The sequence below is a fragment of the Glycine max genome, chromosome 6 (assembly GCF_000004515.6).
Source record: "Glycine max cultivar Williams 82 chromosome 6, Glycine_max_v4.0, whole genome shotgun sequence".
Taxonomy (NCBI): Eukaryota; Viridiplantae; Streptophyta; class Magnoliopsida; order Fabales; family Fabaceae; genus Glycine; species Glycine max.
The window spans coordinates 17,110,328-17,131,870 of record NC_038242.2 but is presented as its reverse complement, the minus strand read 5'-3'; the positions used below and the strand labels follow the sequence as shown (position 1 = coordinate 17,131,870).

Below are 21,543 nucleotides of genomic sequence, written 5' to 3'. Positions count from 1 at the left end.
TTGAAATAGTTAAAACAAATTATATTGGCTGAAGAGATAATTTCCTTGTTCAAATTATTATTTTGTAAGTTAAGGAGATTATTTGCCTCTATTAAATGCATCTATGATTCTATAAATAGAGAGACATAGACAATAGCAAAAAAAACACATCTCTACACACCACCATTCACTGAAAAACCTTCTTCTCTTTTCTCTTCTTGTATTTTATGAGTGGCTAGTTTCTTTCTTAGCTAGGAGAAAAAGGGATTGAACCCTATTTGATGTAATTTTATCACATTAATATATTGTTTGAGTTCATTATTTACCTTCTATATTTGATGCTTTGTGAGCCTGCACACCTCATAGATGATTCTAGGAATTAGTGTACACTTTGGCAAATCTTGTTGAAACCCAAATTGAATCGGATACTTAATTGGGATTATCTATAGGGATAAAATAATCTTAGTTAAGCCTCGCTAATTCCTAAACGGTAATGTTGATTGCTTGTGTCGGTTTGCCAAGGAATTGGGAATCAAGGCAAGTGATTTAGGATCTATCACCTAAGGGATTAGGGATAGAATACATTAGTGAATTGAGGATGAATGATGTAATGGCGTAGAAGTGTGAGGAATTGCAGCAAATATAGGGATTCCGTGTACAATCTTAACATCTGAACATTATTGTTTTCGTCTATAATTATTATATCGTCAACAAGTAACTTCTTACATTTTCTTTTAATTTCTGTTATTAAATTTTTAGCACATTAATCTCTCTATAAAAATATATCTTTTATTTTCTGTTTTGATTAGTTTTAGTTTTAGGTAGTCTAAAATATAAAAACACAAAAATATCTTTGTATGAAAGTTTTTAATTTGAATATTCAACCTTGCATTATTTCCTTGGGTGACGACTAGAGCTTTAGTTTAGTACTACAATTGGGATTCAGTTACACTTAGTTGACGTAAATCCTACAGTAATTAAAACGTTAATAGTATCAAAAGAGTTTAGAATTTACTATCACACACCACTTACTCTTTGTTTGTGTATCTGAAGAATATAACTTCGATATACAAGAAACTTGTTAAGCATCATAACATAAAGAGATCTTTCAAAGACATAATCAAAGCAAATATTTCATAATCAGAGCAAATATGTTATCATAATGAATGAGCAGATTATGTGAGGATAAATAAGACTCTCCTTGAGTTCATTACCTTATGCATGTATAAGAGAATATGTATTAATCAGAGCATGCATAGCATATGTGTAGGGAGATTAAAAAACATGAAAACACACATATGTGACCACTAGAACACTTGTTTTATTAAAAATTCAGATGAGAACAAGTGTTTTATAAATCAAAATCTTTATTCTACTTTATCCCTCTTTGTCATCATCAAAAGACACGGGTTTGAAGAGAAAAAGGAAATGACTTTGAACATCATGGTCAACCTTCAATGGACAGAGGTTAAGGGATAGATGGTGGTGGCTTTGGTAGCGAAGGCAGAGGCGCAAGCACTGGATCAACAATGATGGGTGCAAGAACCTTAGGATGAGATTGTACAACAATGGTTGGTGGTGGTTGGATGGATGGAGGCAACCTTTGTGGCATAAGCATACTCATTTTAAAAAGAACAAAATCATTGAAGGACTTGAGTGAGGACTCCAGGGTGTTCTTGATCAACATATTAGTTTCATGCATTCAAACAAGAAACCTTCTTTCCATAGTTTCTTTCAGGTTGGCCTATTGAAGGCGCAACAGTTCTTGTATCCTCTCTTCAAACACACCAGTTGAAGCAAAGGTGGTCAAGGGAGTCACCTCACGAGGAGTATTGGAAATGTTGACAGTTGCGAGTGCATCTTCAATGATCTGTAGAGGTTGTGAAGTAACTTCAACCAACATAGCTTCAACAATTCTCTATATTCAATCTTCTCCTACTGTTGTTTGGCTTTATCCTCATTCTGCATCTCCATCAGTTGGAAGTTTCGTTTGTCTTGTTTCCTCTAAGGTTCAACCCCTTTCCTTGACCTGGTACCCAAGGATTCTGATCAAGAGAGAATTGATGCTTTTTAAGTGCAGGAAACTATGCCCAAGCAGTTACAATGACTCTTGTTGTTACAGCTTTAGAATACTTGTACAAGTCAAAGACAAACCGAGAGCGAAGATCAAGAGTATCATGGATGAGGTGTTGATAGGACTCATTATCTTCTTCTTGCCTTAGGAAGCACATCTTCCAATCACTGAATCTATAAATCTTGGCTGGATGCAAGATCTGCACGATACACGTATGATTGGAGGTGTCTTCCTTGTCATATTCTAAAGTGGATGCAAGATAAGAGATTTCATACATGTCTTCAAAATCAAAGAGCATGGCATCATTTTGATCAAACTTAGCGTCCAACTTCAAAGCAACAATCTTCTTAGCAACATCATTTATAAAGTACTTGCTCCAATCATAAGGAATTGGACGTAAGGAAACATTGTCCTTTAGGTCTGGATGAGGCATAGGCTTTTTGTGGGGAGGAAACTTGACTTTCTTCTTCCTAAGGTCCAATGGTGGAAACCTCAGAGCATTGCGATCGAGCATGAACTTAATGGTAGTGGTGGGTCTGATGTGAATACCAAGAGGATAATTTGACCACTTATCAATCAACTCGCATTGCATCATAATCATCCTAACATTATATATGTCATCCTTAGTCAGAGGAAGGGTTTGCTGACCATAGACTAATGGAAAAAACTTGTACATAGGAGTGAATAATGGGGTGTGCTTTAGACACAAAAAAGGCAGTAGGAAATTATCACATGATGGATCAATTTGTTGGGCGTCAATCTTGCGAAACCATCCAATGATATCCTTATCATATGTTACCTTTTCTCTACAGGCCCCTGATGGAATCTTGTAAACATTCATATGTTGAGCCGCAGTGGATGAAGGCTTGGATACCTTGGGTTGAAGTCTCTTCCATGATGGTGGAGGAAGAACTTCAATCCCTGTTGGTGGATCCATCTCAATAGAGGAAGATGCAACTTGTAAATATGTATGCATGGACGGAGGGTAAGTGACTACTTCTTCTTCAATGTCCAATGGAAATTGCATCCAATCCACCGGAGATTGGAATTTCGCATCCAATCTTCTTTGAATGTTGTAAGCATTCTCAGAAAGAAAGACCACTAGAAAACACAATCGTGCAATATCTTCATTGGTTAGGTTGGGGTCGATGGTAGGTGGACCTTGATGTTGGAAGCGATCAAGGTGGATGGGTGATGGGGGTGCTTCATAATGAACTTCATCATCCATATTGGCAGTGGACTCAGTTCTCTTCTTTTTCTTAAGATGAAAAGTCTCGGTGCATTAAAGACTGTGTTCAAACTGTTAAACAGTTGAAATTTGATGTCGAACAGGTTGAATGTCAGTTGGGGGAGGGTCATCGGCAGTATCATTGGCAATTGAAGATTTTTCACCCTTTGGGCGCTTGGGTCTTTGAGCTCCTCTCTTTTCTCGTTTGCTAGCACGGGGTTGAGAAGAAGAAGGAAGAACCTTCTGTGTTGGTTTCACCTTCTTCACATGAGGCACACAGGTCTCATCTAAAGGTGGTGTAGCGTTGTGTTTCCTGAAGACCAAAGGCCTATTGTCCTCATCCTCAATCTCACTGAGTGCCCTAAGGAGTTTAGAAGTGGATAAAGGCTTTTGCTTCTTAGGTGTTGGTGTTTGGACACATGAGTCGTGGCATTTGTTTCCTTGGGAGCAGCGAGAGTGGGAGGTGGATGCTATTGAGCGGGTGCAACCTTGGACGAAGGTGTGTCCATACTCTTCTTGGTTCTCTACTCAGCTTGAGCAATGGCTTCATCTGCGTCCACTCTTTCTTCTTCAACAACTTTCTCCCAAACTGCGTCCAGCTGGTCGTCCCGCCCAGTGTTGACTCCAAACTTCTGATGAAGTTCAGAAAGTATGGAATCATCCACTTGGGGTGTTTGTTGGAACTAGCCAACATTTGCCAATCTCATTTTGGAGATGTTCTCTTGACTGAAGCTTTTTTGCTTTGGTATAAACAACTCGTCCAGGTAGATTTGATCTTGCACATCTACAAATGTCTCATACATGAACTTCCTCATTACTCCATGGACTTCAAATACCTTAATGAGGATGACACTATGGTAGATGTCTTTCCTAATGCTCTTGTCCTTCATCACTTTAGTTGCAAAATAGTTGAAGAGAATTTGGCGTAAGTCAAAGGGAGTGCCCTCCATTTGGATAAGAAATACTTTGAGCCCTGTTTGTGAATAATTTCCTTGTTGACTATCCACTAAAAGATTTTGGCCTTGCTTAGTAGTGTTCCATATCACCTTGGGGTCTTTGCCAAGTAGGGTCCTCACACGGAGTTCCCAATGTGGTCTTCAAGTTCATATCCCCAGTTGTTCATGAACTTGGTTTCGTGACGCTCGCAACCAATTGCTTGAGTGATAGTTTTAACAGGCAACTTCATTGGTATCCCTAGTACTTTTCCAGCAAAGTATCCTCCACTGTCTTCGTTTTTGTAGATTTTGGCAGCCCTCCAAAACTCCCTGATAAGTTCAGGCACCACCATCTTGTGGTCTTCAAAGAAGTGGTGAATGTCACACAACATGAGATAAACTTTGATGGCATAGCCAGCGTTTTCCAGTGAGATGATATCGAAGAAGTGTTTAATATGAACTCCTGGTTCCTTGTCCTTCATTGTGACTTTCATAGCAAGGATAGTCACGGGTGCAAGTTTGTTGATCTGAACAGGAGAATCGTCCTCTGAGGATGCAGAGGGAGTGTTGTTTCAAAAGTCAGGTGTGGCTTGGACATCTCAGGGTTGGTTTTGTTTCTTGGCCATTTTTAGGGTTTTAGGAAGTTTCTGAGTGTCTGAGGGAAGAGAGGTTAGGATGCAGAGAGGTTTCTGAGAGAGAGAATGTGAAAAGTTTACAAAAGGTTTTGATAGTGAAATATTGTAATGATGAATGATGGTGACAGTTAAATGTTTGGGGTGAAAAGAGAGAAACTGATCATAAGGGGGAGTTGAAAAGATGTGGGCTTTTTCAAAAAAGATTCAACTTGCTTTAGGTGACTCATCACAAGTACACTCAAAATGATATGTTTTACTAAACTTGTGTCTAGGGTCACAGTCCATATATTGGATGCATGTTTGTTGTGCATCAATACTGACTAAGCTCATTGGACGATAGGTCCTCTAGACGCTTAGTGGTGTGTTAAGATTTCACACATGGATTTGAAACTTCATTCCACATGGAATATGCCAAGCCTTTCTCTTAAAGAGATTATCCTATCCTCAGTAAGGGGTTCTGTAAATAAATCAGCAAACTGATCTTCTGTGGATACAAACTATAATTCTATAGTACCCTTCTGAACGTGATCCCTTATGAAGTGATGTGTTTTTTTATGTGTTTGGCACATGAATGCATGATGAGATTTTTAGAAAGATCTATGGCAATAGTATTATCACAAAGGATAGGAAATTGCCTCTGAAATAAGTTGTAATCCTTAAGCTGATGTTTGATCCACAAGACTTGAGAACAACAACTTGCAATTGATATATACTTTGTCTCTGCTATCAAGAGAGCTATTGTCCCTTGTTTCGTGCTCGTCCAAGAAACTAAGCATCCACCAATGAAGTGACAACCTCTATTGGTGTTTTTTCTTTCCACTTTATTTCTAGCAAAATCCACATCACAGCAACCAAGCAACCTATGTTCCTTTTCTCTCTTAAAGCATAGACCAAGGTTAGGAGTTCCAATCAAATATCTAAATATGCGTTTAATAGCAGATATATGACCTTCCCTTGGTTTTGTTTGTAATTTGGCACAGAGGCATACATTGAAGATAATGTTAGGTCTAGATGCAGTGAGATAGAAAAGAGATCCTATTATTCCTCTATATGTCTTTTCGTCCACCTGTTTTGATTCTTCGTCCAGTCCAAGTATAGTGGTTGGATGAATAGGCGTTTTCATTTGCTTTGCATCGTCCATCTTAAACTTCTTCAGAAGTTTCTTCACATACTTGGTTTGATGTATGTATATGCCTTCCTCTATTTGCTTGATTTAAAGTCCAAGGAACAATTCCAATTCTCCTATCATACTCATCTCAAACTTTACCTGCATAAGCTTGGAAAAATCATCGCCCAAAGAGTCATTAGTAGCACCAAATATGATATCATCCACATATATCTAGACGATCAAGAATTGACTTCCATAATCTTTACGAAATAGAGTAGTATCTACCTTTACTCTAATAAAGCCATTTTCAGTTAAAAATGAGCTTAATTTTTCATACCAAGCTCGAGGAGTTTTCTTTAAACCATACAAAGCTTTATTAAGTTTGAAAACATGATGAGGGTAGATAAACCACTAAAACCCAAGGGGTTGTTCCACATAGACCTCTTCCTTGATAAATCCATTAAGGAACATGCTTTTTACGTGCATTTGATACAACATCATACCATGATGAGTAGGAAAGGGTAATAAAATGCGTATTTCCTCTAGACGATCAACATGAGCAAAAGTTTCAATATAATCTACACCTTTCTTTTGTGAGTAACCTTTGGCTACAAGCCTAGCCTTGTTCCTCACAACTTTACCTATTTCGTCCAGCTTGTTTCTGAACACCCACTTTGCTCCAACAATAGATTTGCCTTTTGGTTAGTTCTTCAAGCTTCTAGACATCATTCTTCTGAAACTAGTCCAGCTCTTCTTGCATTTCTTTGACCCATTATTTATCAAACATAACATCATCTATGTGTTTTGGCTTAATCTCGGAAAAATAGAGTTGTATGCTTGAGAGAGTTCCTTGTCTGGACTTTGTCCTTAGGATCACCAAGGATCTGGGACTCTGAATGATGTTTCCTCAGCAAGCGTCCAGTTGGTTCTCTGACTTCTTCAGGTTGATTGTCCATTGGTGCATTGGATGCAAGTTTGTCTTAACTAGACGCAACAACAAACTTGACGATGTTTTCTATTTTCATCTCTGCAAAGGACTCATCCAACTCTAACATTGTAGTGTTACGCTTATTGTCATTAAATCTTACATGAATAGCATATTCCACAATCAAGGTTCTAGAGTTATACACTTTATATGCCTTGAACGATTTAGAGTATCCAAGTAAGATTCCATAATCACATATGGAGTCAAACTTTCCACGGTTATCCTTGGTGTTTAAAATGAAACATTGACATCCAAATGGGTGGAAATAAGAGATGTTGGGCTTATGTCCCTTCCACAATCCATAAGGAGTCTTCTTTAAGATTGGCCATATATTTGTTCTGTAAATAATAAGCAGTGTTTATTGCTTCAGCCCAAAAGTGTTTGGGAGTTGAGTGATCTATAAGCATGGTTCTAGTCATTTCTTGAAGAGATCTATTTTTCCTTTCAACAACTCCATTTTGTTATGGTGTTCTTGGAGTGGAAAAACTATTGTGAATATCATTCTCCTCACATAATTTTTCAAAAAGATCTTTTTCGAACTATCCTCCATGATCATTCCTGATTGAAGAGATACAAATGTCTTTTTCATTTTGAATCTTTTTCTATAATTTATAAAAGGTACCAAAAGACTCATCCTTGTGGGTTAGAAACTTGACCCATGTCCATCTAGTGTAATCGTCCACTATGACTAGACCATATTTGCATCCCGAGAGGGATGCAGTCCTTGTTGGTCCAAACAAGTCAAGGTGTAAGAGCTCTAAAGGCCTAGAAGTGGAAAACCCATTTTTAGATTTAAAATAAATTTTTACTTGTTTCCCTTTCTGAAAAGTTTCACAAAGAGAATCATCTTGATATGAAAACTTTGGAAGTCCTTTTACGAGACAATGTCTTTGAAGCTTTGAGATCAACCTCAAGCTAGCATGACCAAACTTCTTATACCATACCCAATGATGTTCTTTGACTAAAAGTAAGCATGACACCTTTTGACTGGATAGATCACCAAGTTTAATCTTACAAAAATTTCCTTGTCTCTTAGCAAAAAGAGTGAAGGGTTGTCCTTGTTCTGGATGATACACATATCCATGTTAAAAGTGACATTGTATCCATTATCACATAATTGAATTATGCTTAGTAGATTATGCTTTAACCCTTTAACAAGTAAAACATTATCAATAGGAAGATATGGAGGAATATAGACTTTACTTACACCAGTTATCAAACCTTTCCAATTCCCTCCGAAAGTGACCACCCCACCAGGCATAGGGCTTAGATGATGCCAAAGAATCAAGAGTTAAGCAAATTCCAAAGATTCAAGAATCAAGTTTCAAGAATCAAGATTCAAGGATAAAATCAAGATCAAGAATCAAGAGAAAACTTAGTCAAGATAAGTACTAAAAAAGTTTTTCAAAACATTGAGTAGCACAAGAAGTTTTCACAAAATCATTACCAAAGAGTTTTACTTTCTGGTAATCGATTACCAGAAGGTAGTAATCGATTGCTAGTAGCCAACATTGTTTTCAAAACTGGTTTACAAAGCTGTAATCGATTACATGAATCGATTACCATGAGCATGTAATCGATTACCAGTGTTTTAAAATGTTAGATTTCAAATTTCAAGAGTCACAACTTGTGTTTAAACATTTTCAAATCATTTTAAATTTGTGTAATCGATTACACAATACTTGTAATCGATTACCAGTGTTTCTAAACGTTTTAATTTTCAAATTTAAACATGAGGAGTCATATCTATTGATGTGTAATCGATTACACCTTGATGGTAATCGATTACCAGTGACTGATTTCGAAAAATAAATTTCTAAAAGTCACAATTCTTCAAGTGACTTGTTTCTAAAGTTTTTTTTTAAAAGTCACAACTTTTTAAGTGACTAGTTTTCAAAAGAGTCACAATTTTTAAAGGGTGACTAGTTTTAAAGAAATTACCAAGAGTCCTAAACTTTAACTTGAGTCATCAAGAGATAATAAATATGTGACCATGGCATGAATTTCATAACATCCTTCAACACTTTCTACAGAACTTTCTAATTCATTTCTCTTCATCTTTCTAAAAGTTTTTGTTCAACACTTTCTCTTCCAAGAAAAGTTCATTGTTCAAAAACTTGTGTTATTCATCTTTTTCTCTCTTCTCCCTTTGCCAAAAAAATAGAAGGACTAACCGCCTGAATTATTTTTTGTCTCTTTTCTTTCTTCCAAAAGATTCAAAGGACTAACCGCTTGAGAATTCTTTTGATTTTTCCCTTCCCCTTAAACAAAAGATTTCAAAGGACTAACCGCCTGAGAATTCTTTGTCCCAACACATTGGAGGGTACATCTACTTGGGGATTGTTATACTGAGAACAAGAGAGGGTACATCTCTTGTGGATCAGTTCAAGTAGAGGGTACATCCACTTGGTTTTTTCAAAGAGAACAAGGGAGGGTACATCCCTTATGGATCTTTGGCTTATAAAGGATTTTACAAGGTTGAAAGAAATCTCAAGAACCGCAGGTTGCTTGGGGACTGGATGTAGGCATAGTTTGTGACCGAACCAGTATAAATCTTGTGTTTGTCTTCTTCTTCCCTACACTCTTTAATTTCCGTTGTGTACTTTTAACTGCCGCTTTTACTTTTGGTTAAGTTTCTGTTTCTGTTCTTTACTTTCTTAACTTTGTAGTAAAAGCCTAATTGAATCTAGTAACATTAAGAAGGTTATATTTTTAATTAGTCAAGACACATTAATAATTAATTCAACCCCCCTTCTTAATTATTCTAAGGCCACTTGATCCAACAGTGTCATGAGCAACCACTGTCCAGGTACCATGACTAGTGTTTCTTTCTTGCTATCAAAGAGGTCTGCAACGAGAATTATTTTATTCTTAGGTACCTAAATCATTTTGGGTCTTTTTCCTGGTTATCTTGTAGGTTTTGGTAAGCACTGCACGGACCCTTTGATGGGTTCCCCTTTTCAGAGAGGTTCTTGCACTTATGAGTTTCATGATCCCCTTTTCCATAGAAATAACAAACAGTTACTTCTTCACCATGCACAACCTTTTTGCCTTTGAAACCATGGCTAGATTTATCTTTAGGGTTTCTTTGCACCTAAATAATTTTATTAAGAGCTTTATGACCACTAACAAATTTTCCTAGGTTATCTCTCAAGGTTTCTATCTTATTATAAAGTTTTTCAATCTCAGGAGGTAGTTCCTTCAAGACCTCACATTCTCAAAGCTTATAGTTTAAATCAGAAGAAATCTTTTTATAATGCTGACATTTCATCCAGAGATCTAATTTCTTCCTTTTTCAACTAATCAAGCTCATTATTAGCAAGCATGCATTCTTTTTGAAGTAAGAGCTTTTGTTTAAGCATTTCCTTGTTCTCTTTTTCTGAATTTTCAAGAGTTGTGGTTGAGGATTTCATCTTTTCTGCCAAGTCTTGAAAATCCTTAAGAAGGATTTTTGGTCCACAGGATACCTTTTCGTCCAGTAATGCCCCGGTGATCAGACTTAGCTCGTCATCTTCTTCATCAAAGTCATCATCCTTAGATTCTTCTCCTGAAGCATCATTAATAATAAGGGCTTTGGAAGATGACTCTTTGGATGCAAAGTTATGTTTTGGTCTTTGAACCCTAAGGGCTAATGACTTCCATTTCTTTGTTCTTTCACCTTGAGCAAGCTCTTGCTGATGGACTTTAAGAATTTTAATGAGCTCTTCAAGAGTCATTGAATCTAGATTTTGGATGGTTATTAATGTTGTAACTTGAGGTTTCCACTTTCGAGATAAACTTCGTAAGATTTTATCAATGTGATCATAATTATCATAATGTCTACCTAGAGAGTGAAGCTCGTTCAAAATGGTTTGGAAGCGTTGAAACATGGTTTGGATATCTTCTCCATCTTCTATACTAATGAGTTTATACTTATGTGTTAGAAGGCTCAACTTGTTACGTTTTACCTCTAAGGACCCTTTTTAGGTAATGGCTAAGGTATCTTACACCTGTTTGGTGCTTCTAAAGATGTGAACTTTGGAATATTCTTCTTGTGATAGAGTACACAACAAAATGTTCCTTTCGCATGAATTAAGAAGAAATATGGACTTATAATCATCTATCTATTTGTTCCCGGGGATCTCGTTCTTCTGAGCATTTAAAGGAATATGATTGTCCTTTTCTACAACATCCCACTTATCAACGTGAGTGGATTCAAAGAAGCCAATCATTCTTTCCTTCCAGTAGTCATAGCTGGCTCCCTTGAACATGGGAGGCTTGTTCACAACAAATCCTTCTTCCATCATTTCAAGAATTTTCTTTCCTTTACTCTGTCGAGAGCTTAATCCAGAGATAAATCCTTGATACCAATTGAAGTACCTGAAACACACTAGGAAGGGGGGGTTGAATAGTGTGATGGATAAAAACTTAGTCTTTTGAAAACTTTTCTCAAATAGATATCAATGGATGATAGGATTTGTCCAAAGAGTTAGAAATCACTTTGTACGTTAAAAACCAGTTTGCAAAACTTGGACACAATAGTGTAGAAGTAAACTATAGAAATGGACTAGTTATATAGAAGCAGTAAAGAAAACACAACAATTTTATATTGGTTTACCCCAACTCTTGGGATACGTCCAGCTCTCCTTCAAAACTTGAAGGGTTCAACTAATCAAATCTTTGATTACAACCAAGTATTCTCTATGGCACTTTTGGTTACAATGAGTACTCTCTAGGATATTCCTGACACTACCCTTAATCTCCCCCTGAGATTAAAACCAAAGTATTCTTTATCATTAATCTTCCCCTAAGATTAAGACCCATGTATTCTTTATCACTAATCCACTCCTGGCTTTCACAAACAAATATGTTTGATATAAAGTGTATTCTAATCACTCAAGGAGTGTTTGCCCAATAAGCTTGAATACAATGAAACTTGTTAACTTACCAAAGCTAAGATTCACTCAAGTTTCTTTCGTCCAATAAGACTGATAGCATTACAACACTTTGTTCATTTTGACTCAGATTATTCTCTTATGATTCGACAACCTTAACTCAAACATCTTCAAGCTTTATATAGACTTCAAAACTTCGATCCATTGAGAGATCCCAACTAGTTGTTGTCAATAGCTCTAGCGTTTTACACGAGGCCATTACTATGCAAAGAGGGAGAGTGTGAGGGCCATAAACACTTTCTGCAGCATATCTTTAGAGAAGTACAACTTGTCAGTGTTGCCTTATACACAGAGATGATTTTTAACGTACAAATCGAAAATAACATTAACAACATAAGACAAAAAGAATTAAGAATGTCAAGACAAGACAATTTAAATATTTCCTTTTGTGTGCTATTGCACAGATTGCTTCCTGAACCTATGAACGTTACTTTCTGATGATTCCTTTCAGTACTTGAGGATTAGAGAGAGAGTGTGTGGGGCCACAAACACTTTCTACAACATATCTTTAAAGAAGTACAACTTGCCAGTGTCGCCTTATACTCAGAGATGATTTTTATCGTACAAATCGAAAATAACATTAACAACATAAGACAAAAAGAATTAAGAATCTTAAGACAAGACAATTTAAATATTTCCTTTTGTGTGCTATTGCACAGATTACTTCCTGAACCTATGGACGTTACTTTCTGATGATTCCTTTCAGTACTTGAGGATCGAGTAACTGTTCCATTACTTTTGTACTATGAGCCAAGTGCTAAAACACTTGTCTTCTTAGAACTGGACACTGAGGTAGTATCATCCAATGACTTATACTTTAGCTTTTGTCTGGAGCCTTTTTAGTCATGCTTTTTGGTTGTATCTCATAGAGATAGATAAACCTGTAGCTTAAGCATGAAGGGTTAACATATAAAATTTATACTTCATTAATCATAAAAAACTTAGGGATTTAATTGTTTGGTATAGTCCAATATGACTTGGACGCTGTCAGACTTAACAATCATCTATTATTCAATTTATTCTAAACAAAATTACATAAAAAAAATTTATATATAAGAATAAGCTTGACAATGAGATAGATTAGAGGTACGTTGAATATCTCCATTTCCATCCATGCAAAAGATAGGACATGTTTAGGTTTAAAATAGATAGATTTATATTTTTTAAACCATTTCCCATCCTGATTGAGTTTTATCATATTTGGGTAAACCTATGAGGAACCCATCACATTTTTCTATAATTTTAATTTACTTATATATTTTAAAATATTAATTTTATATTTACAATTGAAATTTATTTTATATTTTGTTTCTTGAAAAAATATCTAATTTGGTTGCTATCATCCACCATTGATAAAATATCATTTAATATTAAAATTTACATATTTTTGTTCTTTATTAATATACAAACATTTAGTTTTATTTTCTTTATAATCTGAATATTTGTTTATGTTTCTTATTTTGTTAAAAAAACAAAACTTTAAAATCATGTTTTAAAGAATATTTTAAATCTATTATCATAGATCTAATACATGTTTATGTCAATGTGAGTTAAAAATTCATTTAATATGGACTTATGAAGGTAATACATAAAAAGAACTAACAACTAACATGATAGTGCCTTTTAATTAATCACATGTCACAACTTAATTTGAACAAAAAGAGGACAAATGTGAAGTAAAATAATAACTTCAATTTGGTTATAAAAATAACACAAAATAATATTAAAAAATTATTATATAACAGTATAATTTTTTTAAAAAAATTGGGCCCTTTTTAGTCATAAGTCTTGTATCATCACACCTCGAGACAAGGTCCAAGATCGACATTGATACCTAAGAAACTCAATTATCTAGCAATTGTGTTGGACCTAGTTAGTATCTACTAATACTATGGTTACCATTATGGAAGCAAGACATGAATATAGTTGAATAATTAAAGCTTAAATATGTTTTTGATTCCTAATGATATTCGATTTTTGTGTTTGCTCCTTAATAAATTTTTATTATGCATTGAGTCCCTAATAAAACAACACTTTTGTTTTTGGTCCTTAACATTTTGTTTTAGTTCCTCGTAAATTAGTAAATTTTGTATTTGTTTCCTAATAAATTAGCGAATTTTGTCTTAGTCCCAACTAATAACAAATGGACAAATTTATTAGGGAGAAAACACAAAATTTGCTAATTTATCAGGAACAAAAAAAGTGTCAATGACCAAAAATAAAATTGTTGTTTTATTAGGAACTTAATGCAAAACAAAGATTTATTAAGAAGCAAACACAAAAATAAAATATTTATTAAGAATAAAAAACATATTTAAGTCAATAATTAAATACCTGATCCTTGATGAAATTAGTCCAATAGAAGCGAGCTTGGGCTCCTTTGTAGGAATCACTAGAAACTAGGAAAGTGGTTTAGGACCATCTTTCCATGTTTTATATACTCAAGGATCACCATGGATTCAAGTCATTCAACTATTATGAACAAGTTCAGGAACCTTCTTGTGATCAAGATTCTACTTAAGAAGTAAATCACTCATATTTGCCAAGTCTTCTTCAACATACTTGTAGGGTATGCCCTTAAAATTAAGGGTCAATTCCACCCTTTTGACATAAGGGCTGGCACACATCCCGTGTAGGATCACCTTGTTTTGCTTAGCCATTGCTATAGACTTACTTTGTACTCTATAGTATGTTGTATTGGATATGATAAATTGATGATGGAGTTCATGTTATGTTAGTACAATGGTTGTTTATATATATTGTTCTGAACTTGATCCCCAAGTTTCCTATGTGGGAATAGAATATAATGTGATTGTGAATTGATTTAAATCAATTTTGGTTAAAATGCAAGTGTTTCCATGATGATGTGAGTGTAATCTTCAAGACTTTAACTATATTTTAGTCCTTTTACCTTGAAAAATAATTCTCTTTGTTTATTAAAGCAAAACTTACAAAGGGTATACAAACATTCTTTACTCTAACATAATCACAATCCTATGATGGAAGGCTAACTCTGTGTTATGCATCTGAGAGGGGTAAATACTTGGGAGATTTACATCAATGGGACAAGAACAATCATATAAGTGAACTTGACACCACACTTTAACCCAAAACATATGTATTCCGACAATCTTCGCTCAAGCGTGAGTGTCTTCCGCATGGTAACCTACTCCTTAAGCAGAAGTCATTTTTAATTCATGAGTATTCAATGATTGCCCTTAGAGCTTAATCGTGGCTGCTGCGGCTCATCTGGCCATTATCACCAACATGCTCTAGTACCTTGTACTGCCACAACACTTGTGGGACCCACTGCCTAGCCTCTATGCATGGACTCAGCTGCCAGGAAGGCTTTGAGTACAAGTAATCTCCATGTCCATGGATTTGTCGCCACCATTTTACTCGTCTGAGTTAGTCATCACATTGAACCATCGACTCTGATACCAATTGTTGTGCAACCGAGGAGGATAAACACCAAATAGATTTACACCAATGGGTCATGAGCAATCATATAGGTGAACTTAACACCACACTTTAACGCAAAACCTTAATACTCAAGTTTATGAGTCTTATCCTCACTTATATGGTTCCTAACCTTCTCATTCCTACCTGATGTGAGACTTCACCTCACACTTTTATTCCAACACAATGTCTTACAATAAATCGTTCTAAGACCTTGTCGTGCACTCATCTTAAGGTTTTATTGTCTCAAGAATAAGATCATCCCACCTTTTAAAAGGAAAAGTCTTTCTCTTAGGGCAGTCATCATCAGTTAAGCAAATACAAAAAGCAACAAATGTTAAGATTTCCTTTAAAAAAAGAAAAAAGAAACTAATGTTAAGATTTAAAAGTGTGACAATCTCAGGCACCACACTTAATACTAAAAATATAAGATAATTTAGACTTTTGAGAATTACATATTGTAATGAGATATTCAATTTTCATTTATTTTGTCTTAACCATTTGATTTATCAAGGAAAAGAGACTCTGACTAATTCAAAGTTTGATTGAGAGGTACATCAAGTTTGACCCATAATTGTTTCTGCGTGATTTATTTCATATCCAAAGATCAACCAGGATTTGAATCTGAACTACTTGGTTAAGTTGCTAAGTATCTTTAAGAAAAACAAATATAGTATAAAGCAAAAACCCACTAAAATTAATCCAATACAAACTAAAAAATATCAAATTAAATTAAACCAGATTTTATATTATATTTAAATTAACTCAAATTGAACCATAATTATTAATTTTAATTATCATATCAAATTCTTTTTTTACCCTGAAAATCAATTAAAATTGAAGCACAAAAACCATCTTGTCACAATATATATGTTTTACATTCGGAAAAAGGTTGGTGGACTGAATGCTATTTAACAGTGAGAAAAACAAAAAGGAAGAGAGATAAGTATAAATATGATAAACGATATCACATGATAAGGAAAGAAAGAAGTGTTTATAGAAGAGTATTTGATATATAGAGGTATATCTCTATATCATCACGCTTTACATACTCAGGTGTTACTCATCCTGTTATTGAAAGATACATACACTAAAGACTCGCAGAAGAAGCAAACGATGGACAGTCTATTAAAGTGTTGAAGTATATATCATTCTGTGGCAGAAGAAGATTTCAGTGCAGACAGCCTGAACAACTGAAGAATTCCCACTGTTTTTTCATGTGGAGGAGTTGCAATTTTCACAGCTTCAACCTCAGCAATAGCCATCAACCAAGAAAACAACACAGGAAACTTTTCTGGCACTATGAACTTGAGGCCAATAACTTCTTCATGAGCCTTGTAGGCACCATATAAAGCACAAAACACAATGTCAAGGATTCCAAAGTTGTTTTCAACACCAGAGATAATAGCATTGCCTTCTCCCAGATAGGTCTTCATTCCATCTTCTAGCACTTTCAGTTTCTCATACACGTGGTCAATGGCCTTTTGTTGTGCTTCTCCATCAGTTTTGACTACTAGAAAAGTGCTCTCCATTAACTGCAACGAAAAATTAAAGGGAAAAAAAAAAACATGCATTAGAACAAAATTAAGAGTGTATGGTTTAAGCAAGAAGTTTGATTTACCCAAGTTCAAAATAGGGAATCCTATATATTCCAGTTAGAATACTAAACTTAAAATAGCTAACACTTTAATTTACATGAGTGTAAAAGTGTAGTTATTGTAAATAATCTTTAATATAACTTTTAAAACAATTATTATAAAAGTCAAACGTATTTATCATGCATATTGGTTTGTGAGAATTAAATCACAGATGCATATATTACTTTTTCAAAATCATTTGAGTTTAGTTTTAATCACAAGTTAAAAAACAAAATTTGTGAAATAGAAATACCACCTACTTTTTTAGCATTCGATCTCTCATTACTTTTATCGTGTAGAATGATATCATGTGATTCATGTCGTTGATCTCACTTAGTGGGATAAGAGTTTGCTGTTGTTATCTCTTACTACTTTCACCAAACACCTGGTGTGCGATATCAAAGCAATTATATTACACCAGTTACCACGTGCACAACTCAGTCAACAAAATCTCAACTCAAATCAGCAATTTTTTTATTCATTGTTGAGTTTTAAAGCGATTGATACTATCATTTTTCTTTTTCATACATCTACTCATGGTTTTGAGAAACGGTCTATAATTGTAATTTTGGCCGAAACATTAAGGTTTTCAAGTGTCTATGATCACAATTGTAGTTTTATAGGCAGTATTTTTCTGCAATATCAAAGAACACAATAAAACCGCGACCACAACTTAAAACCTTAGCATCTAATAATACTAACATTAAAACATTCTGGAAGCAAGACATGAAATGATATGGTCTAATAATTAATAAGGAAGCCAAGTTAATTACCTGATCCTGGATGAAATGACACCAGAATCGAGCTTGGGCTCGTTTGTAAGAATCACTTGGAAGCAGTTTAGGACCATCTTTCCATGTTTCATCAATATACTCAAGGATCACCATGGATTCAGCAATGGCCTTTCCATTATGAACAAGTACAGGAACCTTCTTGTGAACAGGGTTGTACTTTAGAAGCAAATCACTCTTATTTCTCAAGTCTTCTTCAACATACTCATAGGGTATGCCCTTAAAATTAAGGGCCAATTCCACCCTCTTGGCATAAGGGCTGGCCCACATCCCGTGTAGGATCACCTTGTCTTGCTCTGCCATTGCTATGGACTAATTCTCTGCTATGTTTGTATTGGATATATGATGAATTGATGATGGTGTTTATATAAATTTTTTGAACTTGATCCCCAAGTTTTTCATGTGGGGTTAGAATATAATACTCCAATGTCAGCAAACTTGATCCCCAAGTTTTCCATGTGAATGTGAATTGTTTTAATTCAGATCTGGTCAAAATTTAAGTGAAGTCAGCAAAACAATATATTTTTCCACTCCAAGGAGAGTTTGGTTTCCGTGAGTCAACTGCATATTTGTGTAATGCTTACTTATTATTCAAGTGATAAGTCCTGTAACATCAGCAAAAATAAAAAGACTGAATCTGGTGAGGGTAATCCTCTACCCAATACATATCATTACAAGAAAAAAGCTAAATTGGCAAGCTCACTTGATTTTCAGCTCTCTTGGTGAAAGATAAAGAGCAGTATTAGAACAGTTGGCTAAGACAAAAACAATCATCCAAAATGTCCTGGAAGTAACTTCTCTGGTGGAGCAATTGGATGGAGACAATCACTCTCACAAATAATGCTGAAAAACAGCAGATCCTTTGAAAGTTGTGGAGTCCATCTGAGGCAAAAAGTTCTTCTAATTTTGGCAAGAAAGCTTGTGATAATTTTTTTTGTGGCTAAAAAGGAAGTTTCTGATACAACATTTCCATTATGGTCCCCTAAAAAAGTTGTAATGAGAATGCTTTTAGGAACTATAATTTGATAGAAGTGTTTTTACGTTTTAGGATTTTTTTTTTCTTTCAACGAAAACGTTTTTAGAAATTTTTATTTAACATTTTATCTTTTAATTTATTATTTTTCATATTTATTTCTAAATTAAATTACGCTGTTTTTGAAAAGAAATTATCAATGATCACAAAAAAAGAATGTATTACGATATAAAATATTTATCTTTTTAGTTCTTAATTTTTTTTATGTTTTTATTCCTTGAATTATTTTAATCTATTTTTATTGCTTTAAATTTTTTCGTCTTAGCTCTTTAAAAAGATTAAAAGTAAAGACAAAAAAAACTAAAAGTAAGGATGAAAAAAAATTAAGAAACTAAAAATAGACATAAGACATAAAAAATAAGAATTTTAAAAAATTTAAGCACTAAAAATATAATTTATCCAATTATTTATCATAAATCTAAAATATAATTTAATGCTAAAAAATTTTTTTATTATAAAATTTGTTTATAATATAATTTATATATTTAATATTATAAATTTTAATTATATAAAATACAAATTTATTTTGTGTTTTACAAGGTAATTACTAATATTATATTAAATCAAAACATATTACTGGTAATTTTGTCAAGTACATGATTAATTGTTCATCCACACTAGTCCACTTATTGATTGACCTAAGGTTATTACCAATACTTATGAGTTTGATTTCCTTTTCTTTCCCAATTAGGATTACATTTGGGCTAACCTTGGTAAGGCCGAATACTAATAAGGACCTTTCATTTTGCGCCAATTCGTTGGATTTGTCTTAAAATTTGTGGGACGACAATTTAGACTAAGAAACAAACATTTACTAAAAGGGTCAAATTTCAAGAACATTGTAAGTTTATCATGTCGCATTTCTACTTGGAAATATGATATAATTAATTTTATGACACACACCACATCAGACTAAACAAACCAAACTTTGAAGTAAAGGGGATTATACTAAATTATATCAAGCTGTGGCAGAAGATGTTAGTGCAGAGTGCCTAAAAAACCTGAAGCATTCCCACTGCTTTATCATGAGGAAGGGCTACCTCTTTCACTATATTGACCTCAATTATAGCCATCAACCAAGAAAATAACACAGGAAACTTCTCTGGATCTATGAACTTTATACCAATAACTTCTTATTGAGCTTTGTAAGCGCCAAAAATTGAAACAAACACAATGTCTATAAGTCCAAAATTCTGATCAACACTAGGAGTGCCTTCTGTAAAGAAGTTCTTCATTCCTTGTTCAAGTAGGTTCAGTTTCTCATACACTTCACTAATGGCTTTTTGTTGAACTTCTCCTTCAGTTTTGATTACTTTAAGCACGTTCTCAAGTAACTGTAATAGGAAAAAAAGCAAACAAACTAAAGCATCAGAAGAAATCGACAAAGGCTTTTAGTTTTGCAAGTTTTTCTCATATATGCTGCACAGAGCTAAGTAACTAAACATCTTCAAGTTCTCCAACATGAGAAATTTTAACTTGCCCACAAAATTTATTTCTTGCTCATGTTCCTCCTATAATACTTATTTTCTAGCAGTTTAATCTTTTTTATTTCAACGATATACTCTTATCTATAAATAATTAGCATCTCTTTATAACAAAATTTTAGCTCAAAAAGTAAGGTTTTAAGCTACTAATTGCAAATACTACTATACTAGCATAAAAAAATTAAGAGACACGCATGCTTGAGTTCTATACTGAAGTTGTTACATAATTACCTTTTCATCAATGAATGACACCAGAAACGTGCTTGTGCTCTTTTATAGCGATCATCAGGCATCAATTTTGGGCCATCATCTGTCCAAGTTTCATCAATATACTGAAGGATCACCACGGACTCAGAAATGGTGTTTCTATTGTGAACAAAAACAGGAACCTTCTTGTAGACAGGATTGTATTTGAGGAGCAATTCACTTTTGTTAGCTAAATCTTCTTTCAAATAATCGTAAGGTATACCCTTGAGTTTAAGGACCAATTCCACCCTCTTCACAAAAGGGCTAGCCCACATCCCGTGTAGGATCACCTTGTTTTGCTCTGCCATGTCTAGCTCTTGATTTCTTTCTATTAGTCTCCTTCGATATGATATGAATGGCAAAAGTGGGAGGGTTATATAGATTCTAATTTGTTATGTCACGAACTTTTTCTTCAAGTTATTGATAAGAACATATAGTAATGATGTAAATCTTGATCACGATTTGAACATAAAGTTTAATATTAGGGACGGACCTAGAAGTGTATAAAAGGGGATCAATTTTTTTTTACATAATTATTTAAATATTTAACTATTATTAAAATATTTTATTATTAATTTTATAAATAAAATTAGAGATATAATCTATAAAAAAAATTAAATAAATATCAATTCAAAAAGTTATTTTTCTTATATATTTTTATTAATATTCTTTTAATTTTATTTTTTTTCTCATATACATAAAAGATCCTAAGGAAGGGGCCAAAGCCCCTGTCTGTCCCCCTTGTATATGTCCCTGTCTAATACTATATTTTAGCTTTGACTAAACTGATTTTGTTATCCTCAATGCAGTCTTGATCAGTCATGGACACTTGACATGTTCAGCCTGGTTCAAGGAGGAATATGCAAGGGAAGAATTTGAAATCTTCAAAACATCAGGATTCAAACCTCATTTACCAAGAAAAAAAAAATACTCCTTATGTTTCATATTTATGATCCTAATTTTTTTTATCCAAACAAAAATAATAATAAATAGATAAAAGAGTATAACTATTTTA

The 21,543-nt window shown here is 34.1% G+C and overlaps 1 protein-coding gene and 1 pseudogene across 1 annotated transcript; both read right to left on the bottom strand.

The window, feature by feature from the left end:
• Window positions 1-16,330: 16,330 nt before the first annotated feature.
• LOC547581 (glutathione S-transferase GST 12) lies at window positions 16,331-18,076 on the bottom strand. Its single transcript, NM_001251779.1, has 2 exons — window positions 17,748-18,076; window positions 16,331-16,872 (listed from the first exon to the last, which is right to left on the bottom strand). Exons 1-2 carry the CDS (start codon window positions 18,066-18,068, stop codon window positions 16,486-16,488), a joined length of 708 nt encoding a protein of 235 aa, NP_001238708.1. The 5' UTR covers window positions 18,069-18,076; the 3' UTR covers window positions 16,331-16,485.
• A 1,654-nt stretch (window positions 18,077-19,730) lies between these two features.
• LOC100813484 (glutathione S-transferase U9) lies at window positions 19,731-20,868 on the bottom strand (annotated as a pseudogene).
• Window positions 20,869-21,543: the final 675 nt, after the last annotated feature.